This window comes from Nomascus leucogenys, chromosome 17 (assembly GCF_006542625.1).
Source record: "Nomascus leucogenys isolate Asia chromosome 17, Asia_NLE_v1, whole genome shotgun sequence".
Classification (NCBI taxonomy): domain Eukaryota; kingdom Metazoa; phylum Chordata; class Mammalia; order Primates; family Hylobatidae; genus Nomascus; species Nomascus leucogenys.
In genome coordinates this window covers 74,820,895-74,846,102 of record NC_044397.1, presented here as the reverse complement: position 1 = coordinate 74,846,102, position 25,208 = coordinate 74,820,895, and the positions used below count along the sequence as shown (strand labels likewise).

Below are 25,208 nucleotides of genomic sequence, written 5' to 3'. Positions count from 1 at the left end.
TAAAGGAAAATAATGAAAGTATTAATAATGAAAGTATTTTAGGCATAGAGATGTTTTTCTTGTAGCTTTAGTTATCTGAGATTTTAATTTTTTTGTTAACTTCTAGCTAGTTTCTCATTTAATTTTTAACTTTTTCTTTGATTCAGAGATTATGTAGAAAAGATACATTATAGTTGCAAAGAAAATTTCGGGGAGCAGGAAGATATGTAGTGGGAATTCATTTTGATCTTGATATTAGAGAAAGCTGTCCATACTTCTCTATATTTTTAAAATGTTTTGATATTTTCTGTGTGGCCAAGTACATCATTGAGTTCTGGAAATTGTGAATATAAGAGAAGCATATATATTTTCTTCTGTAGAGTGTAAAATCTGCATTTTTCTGACACATACATGGACATGTATGTGTGTATATATATATGTATTAGAAAACATGCGTGTATGTGGGTGTAATTCCCATAAATTGAATTTGGTTGTATTATTGAAATATTTTGTATCCTTTATTCTGTTTGGTCTACATAGTCTGACAAATTTGAAAAGTTTATTAAAGCATCCCTACTGTGACTGTAGTTTTATCAATTTTTTCTCATTTTTAAAGTCTCTTACTTGTTTTGGTAATATTTGCTTTGCAGCAGTATTTTCTGGTTTTATATATTTCATAACTATGTTGTTTGCACAGATTTATGACTTATGTTCTTTTTGGATTGAATCTTTTTATGTTATAAAGTATTCATCTCTATCCCATGTAAGGCTTTTAGCCTTATATTCACTTTATCTAATTTTTTTTTATTATGCTTGTTGGTAACTGAAGGGTCTGAGATTGTAGCCTACTTGCCAGCCAGCAAGTTAGCCTGGCTACATTTTTTTGGATTCCCACAGAATATATGAGACTCCTTAATCAAAATCACAGAACTTTATTACTCATAGCAATAGCCAGAATATTAGCATTTTTTTGTATCAGTTCCTTAAGCCCCAAGAGGGCCAGGTGACATCTCCACACTCAGTGAGTTGCATTGAGGAAGAGGGAACCCCTGAGATTTGGGAAGCTAGATCTTGGGAAGTAGGCATGTCTGTTCTTTTCTCTGGAGTTGACATTGTCTCTATTTTCCAGGGCTATTTGCTCATACAAACATGTTTGAAAATATAGTCTAAAACCTGCAGAAACATGAGACACCCATGGAGAACTGTCTTCCCCAATTTTTTTATTTGCATTTGCTTGCTATCTTTGCTTCTTTATTATAAATAAATAAATTAATGAAATAATTAATTTTCTCTATTTTAAATTAATTTAAATTTTATTTTTGAATAGGTAATATGTTTGCATGTTTCCTATGCAAAGAAATACAAAGTATGCCCAGTGAAAACTCTCCCTCTCACCTGAATCACCTTAACAGAGGTAGCTAGTACTACCAGTTTCTTGTGATCTTCCAGAGATATTTAATGTATATGCAAAGATACATATATTCTTCCCACAGTACACTTTACACTGTGATACCCTGCTGTACACGATTCTGAACCCTTGTAATATATGCTAGCAGTTATTCCAGATGACCTTCATCATTCTTTACAATTGCCTTATATTTCATAGGTGGATAAACTGCAATATATTAACCAGTCTTATGTCCATAGATGGATATTTAAACTGTTCCGGGTATTTTATGTGTGTATGAGTATGTCTGTGGGTTGTAATCCTTGAAGCCTTCCTTATTAATCAGGGATTATGTACATTTCTATTTTTGGTAATTATTTGCCAGATTCCTGTCCAAAGATGCTGTGCCCATTTTTTTTTTTTCAACTTACTTTAAGTTTTGGGATACATGTGCAGAACACACAGGTTTGTTACATAGGTATGCATGTGCCATGATGGTTTGCTGCACCCATCAACCCTTCATCTATAGTAGGTATATCTCCTAATGCTATCCCTTCCCAAGCTCCCCCACCCCCCGACAGGCCCCGGTGTGTGATATTCCCCTCCCTGTGTCCATGTGTTCTCATTGTTCAACTCCCACTTACGAGTGAGAACATGTGGTGTTTGGTTTTCTGTTTCTATGTTAGGCCCCGGTGTGTGATATTCCTCTCCCTGTGTCCATGTGTTCTCATTGTTCAACTCCCACTTATGAGTGAGAACATGTGGTGTTTGGTTTTCTGTTCCTGTGTTAGTTTGCTGAGAATGATGGTTTCCAGCTTCATCCATGTCCCTGCAAAGGACATGAACTCATCCTTTTTTATGGCTCCATAGTATTCCATGGGTGTATATGTGCCACATTTTCTTTATCCAGTCTTTCATTGATGGCATTTGGGTTGGTTCCAAGTCTTTGCTATTGTGAACAGTGCTGCAATAAACATACCTGTGAATGTGTCTTTATAGTGGAATGATTTATACCCCTTTGGGTATATACCCAGTAATGGGATTGCTGTGTCAAATGGTATTTCTGGTTCTAAATCCTTGAGGAATTTCCATACTGTCTTCCACAGTGGTTGAACTAATTTACACTCCCACCAACAGTATAAAAGTGTTCCCATTTCTCCACATCCTCTCCAGTATTGTTTCCTGACATTTTAATGATCGCCATTCTAACTGATGTGAGATGGTATTTCATTGTGGTTTTGATTTGCGTTTCTCTAATGACCAGTGATGATGAGCTTTCTTTCATATGTTTCTTGGCCACATAAATGTCTTCTTTTGAGAAGTGTCTGTTCATATCCTTTGCCCTCTTTTTGATGGGGTTGCTTGTTTTTTTCTTGTAAATTTAAGTCGTTTATAGATCTGGATATTGGCCCTTTGTCAGATGGATAGATTGCAAAAATTTTCTCCCATTCTATAGGTTGCCTGTTCGCTCTGATGATAGTTTCTTTTGCTGTGCAGAAGCTCTTTAGTTTAATTAGATCCCATTTGTCAATTTTGGCTTTTGTTGCCGTTGCTTTTGGTGTTTTAGTCATGAAGTCTTTGCCCATGCCTATGTCCTGAATGGTATTGCCTAGATTTTCTTCTAGGGTTTTTATGGTTTTAGGTCTTACGTTTAAGTCTTTAATCCATCTTGAATTAATTTTTATATAAGGTGTAAGGAAGGGGTCCAGTTTCAGTTTTCTGCATATGGCTAGCCAGTTTTCTGCATATGGCTAGCCAGTTTTCCCAGCACCATTTATTAAATAGGGAATCCTTTCCCCATTTCTTGTTTTTGTCAGGTTTGTCAAAGATCAGGTGGTTGTAGATGTGTGGTGTTATTTCTGAGGCCTTTGTTCTGTTCCATTGCTCTGTATATCTGTTTTGGTACCAGTACTATGCTGCTTCGGTTACTGTAGCCTCGTAGTACAGTTTGAAGTCAGGTAGCGTGATGCCTCCAGCTTTGTTGTTTTTGCTTATGATTGTCTTAGCTCCATGGGCTCTTTTTTAGTTCCATATGAAATTTAAAGTAGTTTTGTGTAATTCTGTGAAGAAAGTCATTGGTAGCTTGATGGGATAGCATTGAATCTATAAATTACTTTGGGCAGTATGGCCATTTTCACAATATTGATTCTTCCTACCATTGAGCATGGAATGTTTTTCCATTTGTTTCTGTCCTCTGTTATGTCCTTGAGCAGTGTTTGTAGTTCTTGAAGAGGTCCTTCACATCCCTTGTAAGTTGTATTCCTAGGTATTTTATTCTCTTTGTAGCAATTCTGAATGGGAGTTAACTCATGATTTGGCTCTTATTGGTGTATAGGAAAGACTGTGATTTTTGCACATTGATTTTGTATCCTGAGACTTTGCTGAAGTTGCTTATCAGCTTAAGGAGATTTGGGGCTGAGACGATGGGGTTTCTAAATATACAATCATTTCATCTGCAAACAGAGACAATTTGACTTTCTCTCTCCCTGTTTGAATACCCTTTATTTCTTTCTCTTGCCTGATTGCCTTGGCCAGAACTTCCAATACTATGTTGAATAGGAGTGGTGAGAGAGAGCATCCTTGTCTTGTGCCGGTTTTCAAAGGGAATGCTTCCAGCTTTTGCCAATTCATTATGATATTGGCTGTGGGTTTGTCATAAATAGTTCTTAGTATTTTGAGATACATTTCATCAATACCTAGTTTATTGAGAGTTTTTAGCGTGAAGGGGTGTTGAATTTTATCAAAGTCCTTTCTGCCTCTATTGAGATAATCATGTGGTTTTTGTCATTGTTTCTGTTTATGTGTACGTCTATTGATTTGTGTATGTTGAACCAGCCTTGCATCCCAGGGATGAAGCCGACTTGATGGTAGTGGATAAGCTTTTTGATGTGCTGCTGGATTCAGTTTGCCAGTATTTTATTGAGGATTTTTGCATCGATGTTCATCAGGGATATTGGCCTGAAATTTTCTTTTTTTGTTGTGTCTCTGCCAGGTTTTGGTATCAGGGTAATGCTGGCCTCATAAATCGAGTTAGGGGGGAGTCTTTCTTTTTCTATTGTTTGGAATAGTTTCAGAAAGAATGGTACCAGCTCCTCTTTGTACCTCTGGTAGAGTTTGGCTGTAAATCCATCTGGTCCTGGGCTTTTTTTGGTTGGTAGGCTATTAATTACTGCCTCAATTTCAGAACTTGTTATGGTCTATTCAGGGATTCTGCTTCTTCCTGGTTTAGTCTTGGGAGGGTGTATGTGTCGAGGAATTTATCCATTTCTTCTAGATTTTCTAGTTTATTTGCATAGAAGTGTTTGTAGTCTTCTCTGATGGTAATTTGTATTTCTGTGGGATCAGTGCTGATATCCCCTTTATCATTTTTTATTGTGTCAATTTGATGATTCTCTCTTTTCTTTGTCTGGCTAGGGGGTCTACCTATTTTGTTAATCTTTTCAAAAAAACAGGTCTTGGATTCATTGATTTTTTTTGGAAGGGTTTTTTGTGTCTCTTACCTCCTTCAGTTCTGCTGTGAGTTTATTTATTTCTTGCCTTCTGCTAGCTTTTGAATTTGTTTGCTCTTGTTTCTCTAGTTCTTTTAATTTTGATGTTAGGGTGTTGATTTTTAGATCTTTCCTGCTTTATCCTTTGGGCATTTTAGTGCTATAAATTTCACTCTAAACACTGCTTTCGCTGGGTCCCAGAGATTCCGGTACATTGTGTCTTTGTTCTCATTTGTTTCAAAGAACTTATTTATTTCTGCCTTAATTTTGTTATTTACCCAGTAGTCATTCAGGAGCAGGTTGTTCAGTTTCCATGTAGTTGTGCTTAATCCTGAGTTCTAATTTGATTGCACTGTGGTCTGATAAACTGTTTGTTATGATTTCCGTTCTTTTGCATTTGCTGAGGAGTGTTTTACTTCCAATTGTGTGGTCAATTTTAGAATAGATGTAATGTGGTGCTAAGAAGAATGTATATTCTGTTGATTTGGGGTGGAGAATTCTGTTGTCTCTTAGGTCAGCTTGGTCCAGAGCTGAGTTCAAGTCCTGAATGTCCTTGTTAATTTTCTGTCTCGTTGATCTGTGTAATATTGACAGTGGGGTGTTAAAATCTCCCACTATTATTGTGTGGGAGTCTAAGTCTGTAGGTTTCTAAGAACTTACTTTATGAATCTGGGTGCTCCTGTATTGGGTGCATATATATTTAGGATAGTTAGCTCTTCTTGTTGCATCGATTGTAAATGTGCTTCTTTGTCTTTTTTGATCTTTGTTGGTTTAAAGTCTGTTTTATCAGAGATTAGGATTTCAACCCCTGCTTTTTTTTTTTTTTTGCTTTCCATTTGCTTGGTAAATATTCCTCCATTTCTTTATTTTGAGCCTATGTGTGTCTTCGCATGTGAGATAGGTCTCCTGAATACAGCACACTGATGGGTCTTGACTCTATCCAATTTGCCAGTCTGTGTCTTTTAATTGGGGCATTTAGCCCATTTACATTTAAAATTAATATTGTTATGCATGAGTTTGATCCTATCATTATGATGCTAGCTGGTTATTTTCCCTGTTAGTTGATGCAATTTCTTCATAGTGTCGATGGTGATTACAATTTTTTATGTTTTTGTAGTGGCTGGTACTGGTTTTTCCTTTCCATGTTTAGTGCTTCCTTCAGGAGCTCTTGTAAGACAGGCCTGGTGATGACAGAATCTCTCAGCATTTGCTTGTCTGTAAAGGATTGTATTTCTCCTTCATTTGTGAAGCATAGCTTGGCTGGATATGAAATTCTGGGTTGAAATTCTTTAAGAATGTTGAATATTGGCCCCCACTCTCTTCTGGCTTGTAGGGTTTCTGCAGAGAGATCCATTGTTAGTCTATCATTTTTCTGTTTTCTAATTCATTAATTTAGACTTTTGTTTATATTATTTATTGTTTTCCTTAGGTATGCGTTTTCTGAGTTTATTGTGTTGGGGGTATTAATTTTTCTTTCTTGTTTTTCAGTGTAAGTATGCAAGCCTGTGAATTTTTCTCTGAAGATGTTTTGGCTCTGTTTCAAAGGTTCTGATAAGTAGTGTTGTTTGTTTTTTTTTTTTTTTTTAGATGAGATACTTTGTATTTTGGGGGTGTCTTTTTTAACTCAAAAGTTATTTGAGAGTATCTTTAAATATCCAAGTGTAGAGGACTTTCTTCCCCCTGGTTTTGCTATTTGTTTCCTAGTTTTGCTACATTGTGATCAGAGGATGTTGTCTGTACTAGTTTTATATTTTCAAAATTTATTATTATTTTCTTTGTGGTTTAATGTAAGGTCACTTTTGGCAAATGTTTCATATTCATGTGTAATTTAAAAGGTCCTTTGGCAGGACAAAGCAGGAGGATCACTTGAGACCAGGAATTCAAAACCCGACCAGCCTGGGCAGACCGTATCTCTATTTAAAAAATAGAAAAGTCAGCCAGGTGTGGTGGTGCATGCCAATAGTCCCAGCTACTGGGGAGGCTGAGGTGGGAGGATTACTTGAGCCCAGGAGTTGGAGGCTGCAGTGAGCTATAATCGCACCACTGCACCTCAGCTTGGATGACAGAGCAAGACTCTGCCTCTGAAAGAACAAAAAGACATAGATAAAATTTAATGCCATTGCACTTCATCCTAGATGACAGAGTGAGACCCTGTCTCAAAAAAAGGTCTTTAATATTCATCTTTTTTTTTAATTCACGTGATCCTCTTGGACTAAGGTGAATTAAAGTGTACTACTACTCATGTTTCTGTTTTTCTCTATATTGCATATTTTTTTCCTTTACAAATGTTGCTGCTGTTATGTGGGTATAAACATAACTATTATAACTTGGGTGCAAACTGCATTTTTTAGTATTATAAAAGCTCCTCTGTCTCCTTTAATGTTTATGCCTTATGTTCAACCTTGTCAATAGTAAGATTGTAATTCCTTCATTCTTTTAGTTTGTATTTGCCTGATAAGTTTTTTTTTCATTTTCATTTCCTGCATATTTTTTGTTTCATACATGCTTTTTGTATACAGTACAGGGTTAGATTTTGTTTGCAATCCAATCTAATTTTTGTTTTTTGTTTGTTTGTTTGTTCTTATTGGTTTAGCCCATTTATATTTCTTAATATGGTCAGTGCTAATTCTGTCATTATACTTTCTGGTTTCATGACTTTTTAAAAATGTTTCACTGAGTGGCCAGCTTTTTTTTTTTTTTTTTTTTTTTTTTTAAATAGACCGAGTCTTGCTCTGTCACCCAGGCTGGAGTGCAGTGGTGTGATCTCGGCTCACTGCAACCTCTGCCTCCCAGGTTCAAGCGATTCCCCTGCCTCAGCCTCCCGAATAGCTGGAATTACAGGCGCCTGCCATCATATGCCCAGCTAATTTTTGTATTTTTAGTAGAGACGCGGTTTCACCATGTTGGCCAGGCTGGTCTCGAACTCCTGACCTCTGGTGATCTGCCTGCCTCGGCCTCCCAGAGTGCTGGGATTACAGGCGTGAGCCACTGCGCCCAGCCCCAGCTCTTGTTTCATTTTTTTTTTTTTTTAATTAGAAATAACTCTGTTGTTTCTTTTAATTAGAAATAACTGTGGTGTTTCTAATTGTATTTCCTATAACTGTATTTCTGTGTTTAGTGATTACTTTTATAATATTATAGAATACCACTTATTTTTAGATACTGTTTTTTTCTATGAGCAATAATGAAATTAGTGTATTTCCTATTTTTCTCCTTCCTTCCCGTGTTCTAATTTTAGTTGTTACATTACCTAATGTTTGCTTTTGTACTATTAAGTTTTTTTATACTTCTCTTTGCTTTGTTAGCTTTAAATAATACTTTTTGACACCTAGTTATTTATATCATCTTCCCCCCATCCACCCTCACCTCTTTTAATTTTTGCTAGGTATATACTTTATACATTATCTAATCAATGTTCCCACTTTTGTTTTAATCTTACCATTACCTAGATTCAGCTGCCACTGCTAATCCTTTTGCTCTAGGTTTTTCAGACATCTCTTGGCTAGCTGAAGTTCATCCTCATAGAAATCCTTTTAGATGGCCCATGAGAAATAATTACCTAGATTTCTTGCATGTTTAACACAGACTGCTTATCTATGTGTCTTTTTGTTTTTTGAATAACAGTTTAACTGGGTATAAAATCTTTGGGTTATACCTTCTCTACTTGAGGGTATTTTAAGCATTCTTCTGGTCTTAAAAGTGTAATAATGTGTTTCTGTGGAGAAGTCTGAAACCACCTGATTTGTCCTCCTTTTAAAATTGACTTAGTCTTTTTTGCCAGAATGCCCAAAGAACTCTTTTTTATGACCAGTATCAACTAGGGTTGAAATTGTGTTGATTTTTTCTGGGTCAGTTTTTAGGACTCGGTGTGCTCTTTCAATATGTAGATCTAGATCTACTTTTATTTCTGTAATGTTTTCTTGAATATTATTTTTGACTACAGATAGGTGTTACTGCATTTCCTTTTCTTGTTCTCCGTAGAGAACATTTTTTTCCCTCTAATTCTTAACTCTTCATTTTCTATTTATTTTTCTCATTTCTACCCCTTGATGTTCCTGTGATTTCTTCTAGTGCTTCTTCTAGTTTTACCTTCATTTTTGTAATAGCTTTTTTCCCTCCTCCCTTCAGGTTTCATCCTTATTTGTGATCTCATCTTTGTAGGTGCTTTTGGACAGTTGCTTCCTTATTTTCTTTAGTATTCATGGTAAATATGTTGATTTATTGAGGCTAGATAGTGGATATATAGTATTCTGTCATACTATTCAGAACATACACATTTGTATTTTAACTAGTAAATTGGGTGGTGTTCCTTCTCTTATTTTTTTATTATTTATTATTTACTTTGTTCTTCCTAGCCTTTTCTAGATCAAGTTGCTTTCCCTTTCCTCCAGATTAATTTAGAACTTCTACTATGCACCTTTTTGTTCTTTTAATGGTTACGTTACTTTAGTGTATATCATTAAACATGGTTATTTTATTCTGTCATAATGAGGGATTGTCTCTGAGTTCATCCTCTGATACACTTGTTCACTTCCCCCACCCTCCACTGCCTCTCTCAAGTCCTAGTTATTAGGAAATAATTTAGACTTTACATTAAGTTTTTACTGGCAGAATATTGCTTTTGTTTCAAAAACCCATAGTTACGTTACAGTTCCAGATACAGCATTATCTATTTAGATTTAATTTCGCTTATACATGTTTCTTGCTCTCTGCTGTTGTTTACACTCTTTATTTTTCTCTTACTGAGATCTTCATTCTTACTATAATTTTTGTTTGTTAGGACCTCTTCCATGAGTAATTTTCCCTGGAAAGTCTCAATGGGTAGTATGGTTTCTGAGCTATTAGATGCCCAAAATATTTTTTCATTTGCCTTTACATATGAATACTATCTTGGGTGTATATAGGATTTTTAATTTCAGTGTTTTTTTTCTCCTTTAAGTCTAATTTTTTTTTTTTTTTTTTTGTTTTGTTTTGTGGTGGCATTTTGCTTTTGTTGCCCAGGCTGGAATGCAGTGGCAAGATCTTGGCTCACTGCGACTTCTGCCTCCTGGGTTCAAGCAATTCTCCTGCCTCAGTCTCCTGAGTAGCTAGGATTACAAGTGCCTGCCACCACTCCTGGCTCATTTTTGTACTTTTAGTAGAGACAGCGTTTCACCATGTTGGCCAGGCTGTTCTCCAACTCCTCAGGTGATCCGCCTGCCTCGGTCTCCCAAAGTGCTAGGATTACGGCATGAGCCACTGTGCCTGGCCAAAGTTATTCTACTTTTTAACTCGCAGTATTATAGATAAGAAGTCTGGCTTTGTCTCATTATTTTTTTTATTTTAATAACCTGGTCTTTCCATTTGGAAGCTTACAACATAATTTCTATTTTTGAAAGCCAGAATTTTTTTTGTTTTTTCACCGTACTCCCATCTCTAATTAATCCTGCATCTATTTAAGTGTTTTTTCACCCTATTCCTATCTTTAATTCATCCTGCTTGAGACTTCATGAGCCCTTTCAGTCTAAAATCAAGTCTTCTTCAGCCTAGGGATTACTTACTTCTCGTATTTCTTTGATTATTTTTTGTTTGTTCCTTTTATTCTTCCTGTGACTTCTATAATTTTAATATTAGAGTTTTTAGATTTGTCTTCTGTCTTATGGTTTTATTAATGATTTTTGGTTTCTTTGGAGTTACATGATATTTATTCTAGACCACTGATTTGTTATTTTTAGTGACTTTTTCACTGCCTCTGAAATATTAAATTGAAAAATTACGGGTTTTTTCGTTCTAGGAATTTTTACTGCTAAAGTTGTCATCATTGTTGTCTCCTTCCTGTCTTCCCTCATTTATTCTGTCCCTATAGTAGGTGCCTATTTAAACTTTTTGGTGTGATTCCCCCTCCTCCATTCCTGCATATACTTACATAGTTAATGATCTTTCTCAGTTATGTAATGTTACGAGTTATAGAATCTCTCATTACCTATGTCGGTCATACTGTTATCTTTTTTCTCAAATAGAAAAAGATAGAATGAAAGTTATTTCTCTTTTGTGAGCCTGTTGGTCAGTAGCCTGTCACACGAAGACTTTTTGTTTGAATTTGGAAATTGTTCCTTGGAGCAGAGAGAGTTTTCATTTTCAGCCCACCTCTGGCTTCTTTCCAGTGCTTTCAGTGTCAGTGAGAGCAGCCTTCCTCCCTGTTCTGTTAGATTCACTTAGGTACTGCTGACTGCTTGGGCAGTTTAAGGATTAGAGGACATTGACCAAGTCCAGTGAAAAGAAATAAACCTTTTTCCAAATCAATGTGTTTTTCACCCTTTCCTTAGAACAATTAAAAAGAAAAAAAAATCCGTGGTGGTACATGCTTGTAGTCTCAGCTACTCTGGAGGCTGAGGCAGGAGAATCGCTTGCGCCCGGGAGGCAGAGGCTGCAGTGAGCCGAGATTGTACCACTGCACTCCAGCCCAAGTGACAGAGCAAGACTCTGTCTCAAAAAAAATAAAATAACTTCACACTTGCTGTTTCCTGATTTTCACATGGTTGTTACATTACCTGAGGTTTCAGATGAATCTAGATTTATATTCTCCAGGATCCAGCAATTAGTCACAGTTATTTTAGTAGTTTAGGAGCAAGGTAAAGGGGATCAAGAAAGAATTCTCAGTTGCTCATGTTGCATAAGTTCTAATTTAGCCAGAGCTGCTGGTTCTTAGATACTTGATTTTTCTAAATATGTTAGAATTTTATGTTTTGCCTTTATATCTCAGGAATGGACATTTTAAATATTTTTCCTGTTCATACATACTTTTAATACTTCACCCCCATATACTAATAAACATGCAAGCATTTATTGGTAAACTTGGCATATTTATATATTCAGTACTTTTTGGTTGAGTGGCTGATACGAACTTCCTGTATAAAGAAGTCAATACACTTAAAAATTAAAAAAAAAAAAAAAAGATCTGACTTCAGCTGAGTCACCAAAACCACAAGCAGTCAAAGTGCTCAAGTCAGTGGCAACAACAACCCATTGCTTTGGGGCATTTTCTCTGTTCATTGGCTCTTCACTTGTTGCTTGGTGTTTTCCTTAGTCTTCTGAGATCGGTTGCGTCATTAGTTGTTCAAAAAATATTTATTGAGCACTTACTATGTGCAAAACACTATGCTGCATGCTGGGATAAGCAAAATCTACAAGGTCCCCTGCCCTCATAGAATTTACCCAGTTTCTTTAATACAGAGGTGGCAAAGTATTGGCCACATCTGACTCACAGCCATGTTTTATTTTGCTTACACAGCATCAGAAATGTTTTTTGAGCATTCACAGATGAAAATATTCATCTGAATATCTATATTTCCACCTGCTTTAAATGTATATCTGGCCATGGCATTCTACTCTTAAAAGCAGCTGCCCCTTTTTGATAGGACTGCATGTACCAGTTTGCTTCCATTCTCTAAAAATCCCTGAAACCAAGACCAAATTCAACAGGCATTTATTGTTACAATTGTACTATTCTTTTTTCTTATAAAATAGTTAAGATGAGCTGCATCTTTAGGCATCTGAGTTTGTGACCCATGTATACTGATTATAGTCGGCTTGCTAATTATCTCTCAGCCTCTAGAAGAAGCAGAAGAGAAAAAGCCTTACTTATATACTTCACTTTCGACAAAAGCAGTAGTAGATATGCACATTGTAATACTACTACTCAAATTCATTCTAACAAAATATCGAATCCTGATTTATAAATCTAATGATAGTTCTGATGTAACATTTGATATTTATTGTTGCATGTTGTCATAGCTGTGTGAATTGGCATTTTCCAGCTTATTTCAATATTGCTGTAGTAAAATTTTGTTTACAATCAGCTAACATTTAGTGCCTTTTACACATTTTCACATTCATTAGATTTATTTTTAATCATCAGTATTAAAGACCATGTGAGATGTAGGTATTATGACTTGCAATTTATTTTATGAAAGTGAGGCTCAAAGAGGTTTGTGACTTGTCCAAAGCTCAAGCCTGTTCTTTTTCCATGAGACTGCCTTCATTTGCATTATCTTCTTAGATCTTCACAAGGATCCTAAGAGACAGGTCAAGCAGGTTTATCATTATTACCACTTAAGATTGCAGAAAACAAACTCAGACTCCCTTCTTGCGAATAATCACGTAGCTAGTGTTCAGAACATACCTGCTCTGTTCCAGGTATCTCGCTAGGCATTTGAGAGGTATTATTTATTTCTACCACTACCCTGTGAGGTAGGTACTATTATCCTGTTACATTCTAGAATAAATTGGAAGAGTTGGAATTTGAAACTAAACTGTAATTTTTTTTAAAAAAAATTGCTACATATTACCCAGATTGCTGTACTCTTTTATTGCCACTATGAGCCTACATACATTAAAATTTAAACATTTGTCTAATTTTGAAAGTATACAGTAATAAGCTTGAAAATCAGACAAGGATATTAGCTTTGTTGTGTTTTTAGGACTGGCGCTTTTCTCTCCAAAGTGATTGAAGAGAAATGAACCTGAAATTTTACTTCAAAGTATACTTTATTCTATTTTGGTTTGTATTCAACAGTTGCATTTTTTTTTTGTTCATGTGGACAACTCATTTAGGAAAATATTTGTTTAGGTTTTAACAAATCAGTGTAATTGATTTTAAGTTTTAGTTTATTGTTGATTTGTGACAATGAGAGGGCATAGGAAAATTATCTTAGTTTGATTTGATGGTTGGGAAATAACTTGGTAATCTAATAATTTCCTAGACAACTTGTGTGACTACTTGTGGCTTGTCAGGTAAATACTTAATACTTACAAAATACTTAATCCTGAGTTAGCTTTTTAAGGTAAGTTAGGAGCAAAAAGGCCTAAGAAAGCTATGTCTAAGTGTGGAATTAGTGCCCCTTTTGTATATTGTAGCTTTTAGAGTTTGTGATTTGTGTTCCATTTTATTTTAGTTACATTTTCTTGGCGAATTCACCAAATTTCGATTTCCAGAATATTCCCAAGAATATAAACTTTTTAAAAAAGTCATCATCAAAAGAGTAACAAATTTTATTTCCTCCTAAAGAATTAGTCTTAATTTTGCATTAAGTTTCTAACAGTGCAGATGAAGGGTAGCTACATGTTTAACGGTCAATTCTTAGTTACATTTAAACTTGAGAAGCATTGAAAAAGTAATTTTCAGTGGCTTCTAGGCAGAGAAGCCCAGATTAATAAACGTTATTCCCATATTTTTATTGATATATTTATCTTACAGTGAAAACGGCAACTTCCCTTTGTTAAATATCATTTCTAAGCCTATTTATATTTGAATACAGTAATAGCTCATGGATCTGTAATTGAAAGAATTAATGTTATGTTCTTTTATACCTATGAGAGCTAACTTAATATCTGAAAGTATTTATTATTAAAACTTGTGAGCCCCAACTTTTTGTTCTTTGAGTAATTGCTTTTTACTAATGTTGTAAATTTTTTTAATTCTTGATTTTTCTAGGGATTATTTCACATTTCAGCTGCTTTTGTTTTCTACTGCTATCATTGAGGGTTCAAGAACAAAAAATAAGTCTTCAGGTAAAATGCCTGATCCATAATAGTGCTTGGCATTGTATTTTGCTGAAAAGATCATATACCTGTTTGGATGCTTGATCTGAAAATAAAGTTGTGATGATTATGAAATTTTCGCATGAAGTTTCCTTGGCTGCTTAACAAATTCAGTCTTATTTGTTGGTTTGGTTTTTTTTTTTTTTAAGAATTTTGGCTGTTTGCTTTTTTTTTTTTTTTCCATGTTGTCTTGATCTGCAATAACTATATGGATATGTGCTTGGACCTGCTAAGTATTTTAATTTTGCATATTTGGCTGCTTGAATTTTAAGTAATTTCTTTGGACAATGCGAATTTTAAGAGCTTGAGAAACTGTAAGTGAAATATCAAGTAACAGAAGTTTGTAACTAGTTTATAAATGTATATTCATTACCTATTATATATTTTAAGGTTTCATATTTTACCAAAATTAAATTAAAAATTCAGTTTCTCAGTTGCACAGGCCACATTTGAAGTGCTGTTTTCAGGCCATATGTGGCTAGTGGTTACCATTGTGGACAGCACAGATAAAAGATGTTTTTTCATCACCATCCATAGTTCTATTGGACAGAGCTGTTTTAATTTGTGTAAGCAGTTAATTGTAAGGTCATTTCAGTTATTTTATCCAGAAGATAAAGCGTGTCACCAGTCTTGAGAGTACTTCCTCTAAATATGTAGCTTGAGTATTTAAAACTTAGTTGTTTAAAACAGTCCAGTTGCTTTGGTATTTATGCTGCTTTAAAGTGAAATTGTTTCTTGTAGCAGAATTCATGAAGTAGGAAAAATGCCAAGGACTTAGTCTAAATTTGAATCCTGACCTCAGGACTTACTAGTTTAGTAACTTCTGGTAAGTTACTTTACTTCTTTGAGCCTCAGTTTCCTTATGTGTAAAATGAAGGTAACAATGGTTACTTCATAGGATTAACATGTGACTTAAATATGTCAAAAGCACATTAAAAAGTGCATGTTTTTAATCCTTTTAAAATATAAAATGAAGCCAAAACATAAATTAATTAGACAGTGTCATATGCTTGGAGTTGTTCCCAGCCTGGCAGTTATAATAGGTGCCTAAGTTCCTGGTCTTCATGGAGTTATTTGATGACATTGTTTAAGTTTGAAACAAGTGGAATACCAAGATGGAGAGAAAAAGAAATAGGAAGATGACTGACTTTGTTTTTGGAGAGGTGCATGAAGTACTATCTGATAATAACTAACATTTTGTATAGTGTTTTTTTTATAACTTATAAAGTTTTTTCACACAATTCTTTAAAATTTCATCTCTAATATTTTGAGTACCTTTAACAGAAGAATAAAAGGAAACTTGAGGTTGACGAACATTTTTGTTCGTGAGAATGGAAATTGATATTAAGTTTTCAACTTTAAATCTTAGGCTCTTTCTACTTAAACAAGCTATTCTTTGATAGCAGTTGCATTTGTGAGGCAGGCATATATTTCACAATCTCCAGGGATGGGACTCAGGTACATATAATTTTTTGGTATATGTTGAAAATGCACCCATTGAAGTGATTCTAGTGCCCACTTCTGGTTAAAACTCATAATCATTGCTCTTTTCCTGTCTTTTAACTTTTCTTTTCCTGTAATCAGTACATCTAAATTAATGCATAGATTACATGAATAAGACAAGGCATTAAACTGATAAGCAATGCGCTGATTTAACTTTCACTACTCTAGATGTTGAGGTATGAGCAACAACACTTTTTAAAAAGCAACACGTTTAGTTCCCTGTTGACAGTCTCTTGTGTCTCCATTGATCATTGCTTGTGGAGGAGGAATCCAGACTAGCCAACTATGGTAGTTAAATCTGTGAGTGTTCCCTTCTCTGCTTCTTTAATATGAGTTTTGGCTAGTTAGTAGTCTACCACAAGATATTCCAGTTCTGAAGTGTTGACTCCTTAATCCCTGTGGGTGTTATCTTCGTAAATGTTTTCAACTGATCTTTAGATTTTTAATCTTTTCCCAACTGTCTTGAAGATGCTTTAGTATCCTGGGTTTAGTGGTATTTCCAGGTCCTGTTTTTAAGTATGAATGTATCACATTACTAACAAGTCTTTCACAATTGTAAAACTTAGTTACCTATGTGAAGTCAAAAGCTCAAAACTTTCCTCTGAATGAAAGTGTCATTATAGGGGTGAGAGAGGGGACTACTCTAGCAAACCCCCAGGTAGGCAAAAATTAATCACATTCCACAGTGAATTTTCAAAACTGAAAATGTTTTTAAACATACAAAGACACATTCTAGTGGAAACAAGACTTTAAAATGTGAAAATTAAGCATTTGCTATTTGAAGCTGTAATCATGAGGTTTTAAAGTCAGAGTGAACTATCTTCTAACCCAGAGTTGCTTATCAAAATGCAACTGATCAGTGGCTACAATATGTTAACATCAGCTTTTAATTTTCTGAGCAGAGATTATTTCACTAGAAGCTATTTTTGTGGATATTAGGCTGTTTCTGCACTGAAATCAGTGTGTTTGGGTGTTTTTGTATACAGGTATACTTTTCTTGAACAGAAAATACAATTCTGAAGTACAGTTCTGATTATTTTTTATTGCTAGGGTTTAAGGGAGCTTATTTTTTAAATGACTTTAACCCAGCATTCTGAATTACACTAAAAAGGTTGTTTAAACTTAGTACCTGCAAAGCATCTGAGGGATAAGTCTCGCCTCTGTCAATTTTAAAATAGCATTGTGTTCTTAAAATATGTATCATTCTGTTAATTATAGGCAGGTTGGATTTGTCTTTGTTGTACTATAAATTTTCTTATAAATAGGATAAAATGTAGACCTTTTAAAATATTCTCATCTCAAAGACTTTGAAGAGCTCTGAAAATGAGATGCGTCTAAAGTTGATGTTGCATCATAGTTTAATGGAAGCGTTTTTTTTTTACTTGGTAGTATATAAAGCTAATGGTGCATATTATGACCATTAATGTTTTAGGTTTGATAAAAAGTGGTGGTTGACTTTTTGAAGTTGGTTGTGAAACTTACACTCACATAATTCTTTGATAAGAATGGTATATCTTTGTGATGAAAAAATATGTAAGTGGTGAGAATATACCATATTACTTGGAATTATAGACCTTTACCAAGTTTTTTAAGTGTTTCCTTTAGATCCTTTTTCTTTTTGTTCTCCCTGCTATCAGTTAGATGCTTCACATTAAACTTGTTCCCTATCTGAATCTCCTGTTGAAAGATACTAGAACAATAAGAGAAAAATGGAGATCAAGAGAACGAGAAAAAGCACGGGGTGCAGGACGGGGTGGGAGTAGTGGGTAAGATTTCTAGGGCCAAGAGAAAAAAAAATGGGGAAAGGGAGGGCACTTCGGGGAAGTGGTAATAACATTTTCCGTTTATCCAGCTTTGCTTGTCCAGAAATCTTTACCTGCTTAAGTTTCTGACTGTAATATATTAGCTTGTGAGCTGCCCAGTAGTTAGCTCAAATCACTCCTAACATATGCAGTCCATTCAGCTGATATAAACCCTTGCTGAGGCCTTTGCTTATTCTGCAGAAGGTGCCCTGTTACCTCCTCCAGCATTCTGAGTAAATCATCTCCTGGTATCTTCTCTTACGTAGACCAAATAGAGTCTGTGTTCCTTCTTAATGTGCAGTCTCAAATGAATAATTAAAGGGAAGAACCACTTCTTATAGAATGAATTTTTCTGCAAGGTACTCTTACAGATAATGTACACAATTGAATTTGTTGGTTGGTTTTTATAGGAGGAATGGGCATATCAAACAAATACTTAACTTTAGAAAACTTCCCTGTCTTTCTGTTTCTTTCAGAATTTAGGTAGAGATTGATGCAGTCTTTACCGTTTAGCATATTTGATTTTTTATTTTGAAAAGCAGTAATTTGTTTATTTATAGTATAAATTCATATTGCATGTTCCTGCTTTAGCTTTCCATTCTGTAAACGAAGAACATATACTCTGGAGCAGTTTGTCTATGTTCTTCAGTAATGGCATGTTTTATTCTGCATTTAAAAAAGAGTCACAAAGTAAATCTGGCTTACATACTCTATTTTAAGCAAACTGCTTTTAAAAATTAAATGTTAGCATTAGAATATAATTTAAATTTTCAGTATAACACATGGATTGAGAGAACCTAAACATTTTTTCAAAAGGAACATTTGCATTATAAAGAGATTTACCCTTGAAGATTTTAAGCACACCATAGAGTTTTTTGTTTGTTTGTTTTTAAATACCCTGCAGATCCTTTTGGAAGCCACTCTAATTAATGCGTGGAGTAGGCTTGGTATTGTCATGGAAAAAGATTATGAAGAATTGCTGCATCCAATTCTGAAATCCTCAAATTTCCAAAAGTCTCTTTCAGAATCTACACAAAAGTTTTGATATTCCTTTGCATTTTCTTGAGTTAAGCAACTTTTTAAAAGTCCCACATTCGGGGTGATTTCTTGAACTTACCCAATTTTATTATTTTATAATTTTTAAAATTATAATAGTATTTTATTTTCATGTCTTTTTAGCCACATTACACTGTAAAATTCTTTGAACTATCTTGGTCACACTAAAGGAAAAGAAATTCACGGTACAAATAACTAGTTTATTGATAAAGTTATAGAGCAAAATCTGTGCAATTTGGGTGATTCTGTACTGTTTTTGCTTACTGTAATGCTTCAGTAAAATAGAAATGAAAACGCGAGACAATGGAAGTAAAGGTAAACATTATTCAGTCATTTATGAATAGTATTTCAAATACATGTGCTGAGTTTTATGTATTTCTGGCGAAAAGATATGCCAAGTAAGGTGGAATCACAACTTTTTATCAATTAGCATTCGCATAATTCTTTTTTCAATTTGATGGATAATTTTATTGTCCTGAATTCATTTTCTCTTTCTTTAGAGGATGTACTGAGTAAAGATGCTGGGGAATGTGCAATATGCCTTGAAGAATTGCAGCAGGGAGATACTATAGCACGACTGCCTTGTCTATGCATATATCATAAAGGGTAAGTTCACCAAGTTGGTATTAGAGTAAAAGATTATTCTCACAGTTTCAAACATTGTAATTAGGGCTGAAAAGGAATCTTCATTGAAACCACCCCCTCCCTGTCTCACACATACTTCTTAAAACTTAATGATCTTTTTTCTCTATTTGAACTAAGACTTGAACCCACATCTGTTTGTATCCAAAAGGCTACTATTTTTAAAGCATTTGATATGACCCAGCTGTTGTCCATAGTTTCTTAAATAAATTATCTCATGTAAGCCTTGTAACCATTGCATTTTACAATTGAGGAAATAAGCTAAGGGACAATATGGAATTTCCCCAAGGTTCCAAGGCTAGTAAATGGCAAAGTTGAGATTCCAGTAGATTTGGAATCTGCTTGACTCCAAAACCTGTCTGCTTTTTCATATGGTCTTCTTGCTTTTAGGTGATAACAGGAAAAATTTGGGATTAAAAAAAAAAAAGTTCAAGGTAACCATAAAAAGAAAACTATAACTTTTAACCTGATGAAAATACGGTACTTAAGTAAAGATGGGGTGGGGAAAAACTTAGAGAAAACAGAGGAAATAAAAGAAAATATGGAGACAAAAATATATCGAAATATATCAGTTATAATAAATATACATAGAACAAACCCAGTGGTTGAAAAACAGATTGAAAGGTTGGGATAGGGAGTTGATAAACAACATGTTTAAACATAAGGATACATAACATTTGAAAGTAAAAGGATAGAAAACTATATCCAGGCAAATATTAACTAAAAGAAACTACAAAGCTAAACTAGTATTAGACAAAGCAAACTTTACAGCAAAAAACATTGTTAGGGATAGAATTCCTATAGAATGACAAAAAGTATATAACATTCTTTTTTTTTTTTTTTTGAGATGGAGTCTCGCTCTGTTGCCCAGGCTGGAGTGCAGTGGCGTGATCTCGGCTCACTGCAAGCTCCGCCTCCTGGGTTCACACCATTCTTCTGCCTCAGCCTCCCAAGTAGCTGGGACTACAGGCGCCTGCCACCACACCTGGCTAATTTTTTATGTTTTTAGTAGAGACAGGGTTTCACCGTGTTAGCCAGGATGGTCTTGATCTCCTGACCTCGTGTTCCACCCACCTCAGCCTCCCAAAGTGCTGGGAATATCATTCTATTTTTATGTATCTAATAACATCTCAAAATATTTATAAAACCCTCAGACGAAACTGACAATGTCATTTATCATCATAATGGAACATTTCAGTACACCTTTCATTGAGTCAAGCCACATACACAAAAAATGAATCGAGACCTAGAAAAATAGAGCAATGCAGTTAAGTTTGATCTAATTGATGTGTATATGTATTTGTATCTGTGCCCATCAATTAATTAGAGAATACATATTTTTCAACCACACATGAAGTATTACAGAAATTGATCATGTCCTAGACCATAAAGCAAATCGCAGCAAAGTGCAAAGAATTGGTACCATATAGGATGCTGTACACTGACTACTATTAGATGTCACTAATAAAAAGATAAATAATCCTCATACATACTTTTGAGTAACTTGTGGGTCAAAGAAAAAATCATCATGGAATGCAGGAAATACTCAGAACTGAGTAACAGTGATGTTTTTGACAAGTACCTAGAGTGATCCTCACAAGGTTCATGTTACAGTAGAAAGAAAGGCTGAAAACCCAATAAGCCAAGCTTCTTACTTAAGAAATTAGAAAAGTAACAGCAGAATAAACACAAAGAAAATAGAAAAAAATAGTGAAGATCAGAGAAGAAAATAAATTTTAAAATGACACACTAGAGACCCACAGACCACCAGTTGGTTCAGAACAGGATTGTTCTGAAAAAAATGAGGAATGTGAATTCAGACACAGAAGAAATTAAAAACAATGAGAAAAAACAGGCCTATACAGACAATGCAGCAATGAGTTTTACCAGATATCCAAAGAACACCATGCTAACAACCTTAGATTCTTCTAAAAAGTAGAAAAAGATGGAAGGTTCTCCCATTTATTTTATGAGAAAATTATAAACTTGATACAAACTCAGATAAGGACAGTACAGGAAAGAAAAGTAGAAAACAGTCTCATGAACATAGATTTAAAAGTCCAAAAACGTATCAACAAACCCAACTCAACAGTAAGTGTCCTACAATATATATCTAAAATAATGCCTCATGACCAAGTTGCATTTATGCTAGGAATGCAAAGATACTGTAAGGTAGAAAATGTATTGATGTAATTTACTGCATTAACAAAGGAAAGAAACATTAACTCAATAAATGTGAGAAAGCTTTCAGTAAAATTCTATCCTTGCATACTAATGATTTAAAAATAAAAGCTAACAATAAATATTGGATAAATTATTAAAATTCATGAGAGTTAGCAGGGTTGCCAGATATGAGATCAACCTATGGAAATAAGTTGCATTCATATTGCAACAGGAAAAAAGGAAATGTGTCTTAAACTATAACATTAATGTCAACAGAGACTAAAAGGACTATAAGGCGTGTTAGGATTAAATTTTATAAAAGATATGTAAGACTTTCCTTTAGATAAAATTTGAAAACTTTATTGAAAGATATAGGCAATCTGAAATTAATCTGGACACCTACCATATTGTGGATAGAAAGACTCAGTGTCATAATGATGTCATTTTACCTCAGATTGATCTATATAGTTAATACTACCTTAGTCAAATCTCAACTAGTTAGTTCACGTAACTTGACAAGTTGCTGCCAAAACTGCATGGGGACCAACGAGTGAAGGGCCAAGAACAGTTAAGACACTCATGAAGAAGAACACCATGTTGGTGGGACTTGTCCTGTACAGATTTATTATAAGACCATATTAATTGAGACAGTATGGAAATGGCACAGGTGAGCCAGTAGAACGGAATGGAGTCCATAAACACTTGTGCCTTTCTGGAGAGACAGCATAGCATGGGAGTTAAGAGCATGGACTTTGAAGTCAAGACACTCAGCATTTGAATCCCAGCTCCTCTACTAATTCTGTGTGTGATCTTGGTCAAGTTAGTTTTTTTCTCTCTCAATTCATAAGATGACAATAGAAACAACTTCATGGAGTATAAGGGTATAAACGAGTGCTGGCACATACATAATAGATTCTATGTAAATGTTGAATAAATGAAAAAAATTGATTTGCCAGAGATGAAATTACAGTATAGGAGAGAAAGAATGAACTATTCAATAAATGGTGCTGGGATCAATTGGTTATTGATGTGGAAAAACAGTTGAGTCTTTATCTTGCATTTGAAATAAAAGTCAATTCCAGGTTGACTAAATACCTGCCTCTGAGAACCAAAATCTAAAGTGGCGAGGAAAGAAAATAGTAGAAATGTTTTTGACCTCTTGGTAGGGAATTATTTTTTGTCTGGGATACACTTCTCCCCAAGAAATAATTTCAAGATTGATAAATTTGGCTGTATTAAAATTTAAAACTTATTTGTATCATGACCCAGCAGAAAAGTAAAAAACTAGACTTTATACTAGGATTGTTTTTCAACACACATAATAAAAGAGGTTTGGTATTGGAAATAATGTTCTCCCTCTATGACTTTCTGTAAGGCAGTGAACTCATTGCATTTGGTAAATGAGAGAGTGAAGACAATATAATAACAGGATCTTACTGGTTCTACATTATATTTTCCAGCACATTAATGTTCTGCTTCATCAGATAACAGCAGATGAAAGCATATATGCTAACAATGAGCTGTGTAAGAATACAGTATACCCATCTCCCCATGTTCTTACTCTTAGTTTAATTAGACCATGGGCTTTGTTGTGGAGTCCTTATTTCACAGTTCTCACAATTTGTGCATTAGCTTTTTTCTTCATAACTCAGCAGTCTCAATCCTACCTTAATCCTCTTTCTGTAAGGCTAACTTCACCATTTAAAAAAAATATTTACAGTAGTGTTCTATTTATTAGGAATGAGCATGTCTTTGTTCTGGTGATAAAATTGTGTTATTTGAGTAGTCTGCCTTTAACCTGACTTTTCCCCCAAGCCCTGTTACTTTTAGCTTACGGTTTTGTGGAAAGCAGTGTTTATCAAAAACCTGTATATTATAACTCAAATACCTGGATAATAGTTTCCTAGAAAACTGTCAGTTAATTCAGAAAAAAGGACCCTCAACTGGCCAATAAATAATATAAATAGGCATATTTGGTAGATAACCCTGTAATAGCTGTGTGGAGTGCATATTCTACAACTCAGTAATTCCACCTCTACATATATGCCCTAGAGAAACTCTGGATCTTTTGCTCTAAGACAGTGCTACTATTCAAAGTACAAGTCCAGAAGGCAATAAGGAATTTCTGCCAGTTAAATCAACATTATGCTTCTTTCATTGAGAAAGCCTTGCTTTGATTTTTTTGAGTCATTTGAAACAGTGTGATTAGTGAGGAAATTAACTTGTATTTGGGTGCAAACTCCTTATCTCAAAGAATGTTCATAGCATCATTGAAAATATCCATCAGTAAAAGAATGTATATGTAAATTGTGTATATTTATATAATGGAATGTTGTGCACAATGAAAATGTAAAAACAGGCCAGGCGCACTGGCTCACACCTATAATCCCAACACTTTGGGAGGCTGAGGTGGGTGGATCACCTGAGTTCAAGACCAGCCTGACCAACATGGTGAAACCTTGTCTCTACTGAAAAAAAAAAAAAAAAATTAGCTGAGTGTGTGGCAGGTGACACCTGTAATCCCAGCTACTCGGGAGGCTGAGGCAGGAGAATTGCATGAACCTGGGAGGCGGCGGAGTTTGCAGTGATTTGAGATGTTTGTCACTGCACTTCAGCCTGGGCAACAGAGCAAGACACTGTCTCAAAAAACAAAAAGCAGGGGTGGAGCCAAGATGGCCGAATAGGAACAGCTCTGGTCTACAGCTCCCAGCGTGAGCGACGCAGAAGACGGCTGATTTCCGCATTTCCATCTGAGGTACCAGGTTCATCTCACTAGGGAGTGCCAGACAGTTGGCGCAGGACAGTGGGTGCAGCGCACCATGCACGAGCCGAAGCAGGGCAAGGCATTGCCTCACTCAGGAAGCGCAAGGGGTCAGGGAGTTCCCTTTCCTAGTCAAAGAAAGGAGTGACGGCACCTGGAAAATCGGGTCACTCCCACCCTAATACTGCGCTTTTCCGACTGGCTTAAAAAACGGCACACCAGGAGATTGTCCTGCATCTGGCTCGGAGGGTCCTACACCCATGGAGTCTCTCTGATTGCCAGCACAGCAGTCTGAGATTAAACTGCAAGGCGGCAGCGAGGCTGGGGGAGGGGTGCCCGACATTGCCCAGGCTTGATTAAGTAAACAAAGCAGCCAGGAAGCTCGAACTGGGTGGAGCCCACCACAGCTCCAGGAGGCCTGCCTGCCTCTGTAGGCTCCACCTCTGGGGGCAGGGCACAGACAGACAAAAAGACAGCAGTAACCTCTGCAGACTTAAATGTCCCTGTCTGACAGCTTTGAAGAGAGTAGTGGTTCTCCCAGCAGGCACCTGGATATCTGAGAACCGGCAGACTACCTCCTCAAGTGGGTCCCTGACCCCCGAGCAGCCTAACTGGGAGGCATCCCCCAGTAGGGGCAGACTGACACCTCACATGGCCGGGTACTCCTCTGAGACAAAACTTCCAGAGGAACAATCAGGCAGCAGCATTTGCGGTTCGCGAAAATCTGCTGTTCTGCAGCCACCACTGCTGACACCCAGGCAAACGGTCTGGAGTGGACCTCTAGCAAACTCCAACAGACCTGCAGCTGAGGGTCCTGTCTGTTAGAACGAAAACTAACAAACAGAAAG

The 25,208-nt window shown here is 35.6% G+C and overlaps 1 protein-coding gene across 2 annotated transcripts in view; it reads left to right on the top strand.

Moving 5' to 3' along the window:
• Nucleotides 1-25,208, top strand: part of ZNRF2 (zinc and ring finger 2) — a 95,025-nt gene that overhangs the window by 57,629 nt on the left and 12,188 nt on the right. Inside the window, exons 3-4 of one of the 2 annotated variants that reach the window (XM_030796224.1) lie at nucleotides 14,376-14,403; nucleotides 16,105-16,160. In XM_030796224.1, the coding sequence (XP_030652084.1) occupies nucleotides 14,376-14,395 (20 nt within the window). In that variant the 3' untranslated portion in view covers nucleotides 14,396-14,403; nucleotides 16,105-16,160. Of the gene's footprint in view, nucleotides 1-14,375; nucleotides 14,404-16,104; nucleotides 16,161-19,294; nucleotides 19,401-25,208 lie in introns of those variants that run through there. The other variant, XM_003270479.4, reaches the window with a different exon arrangement.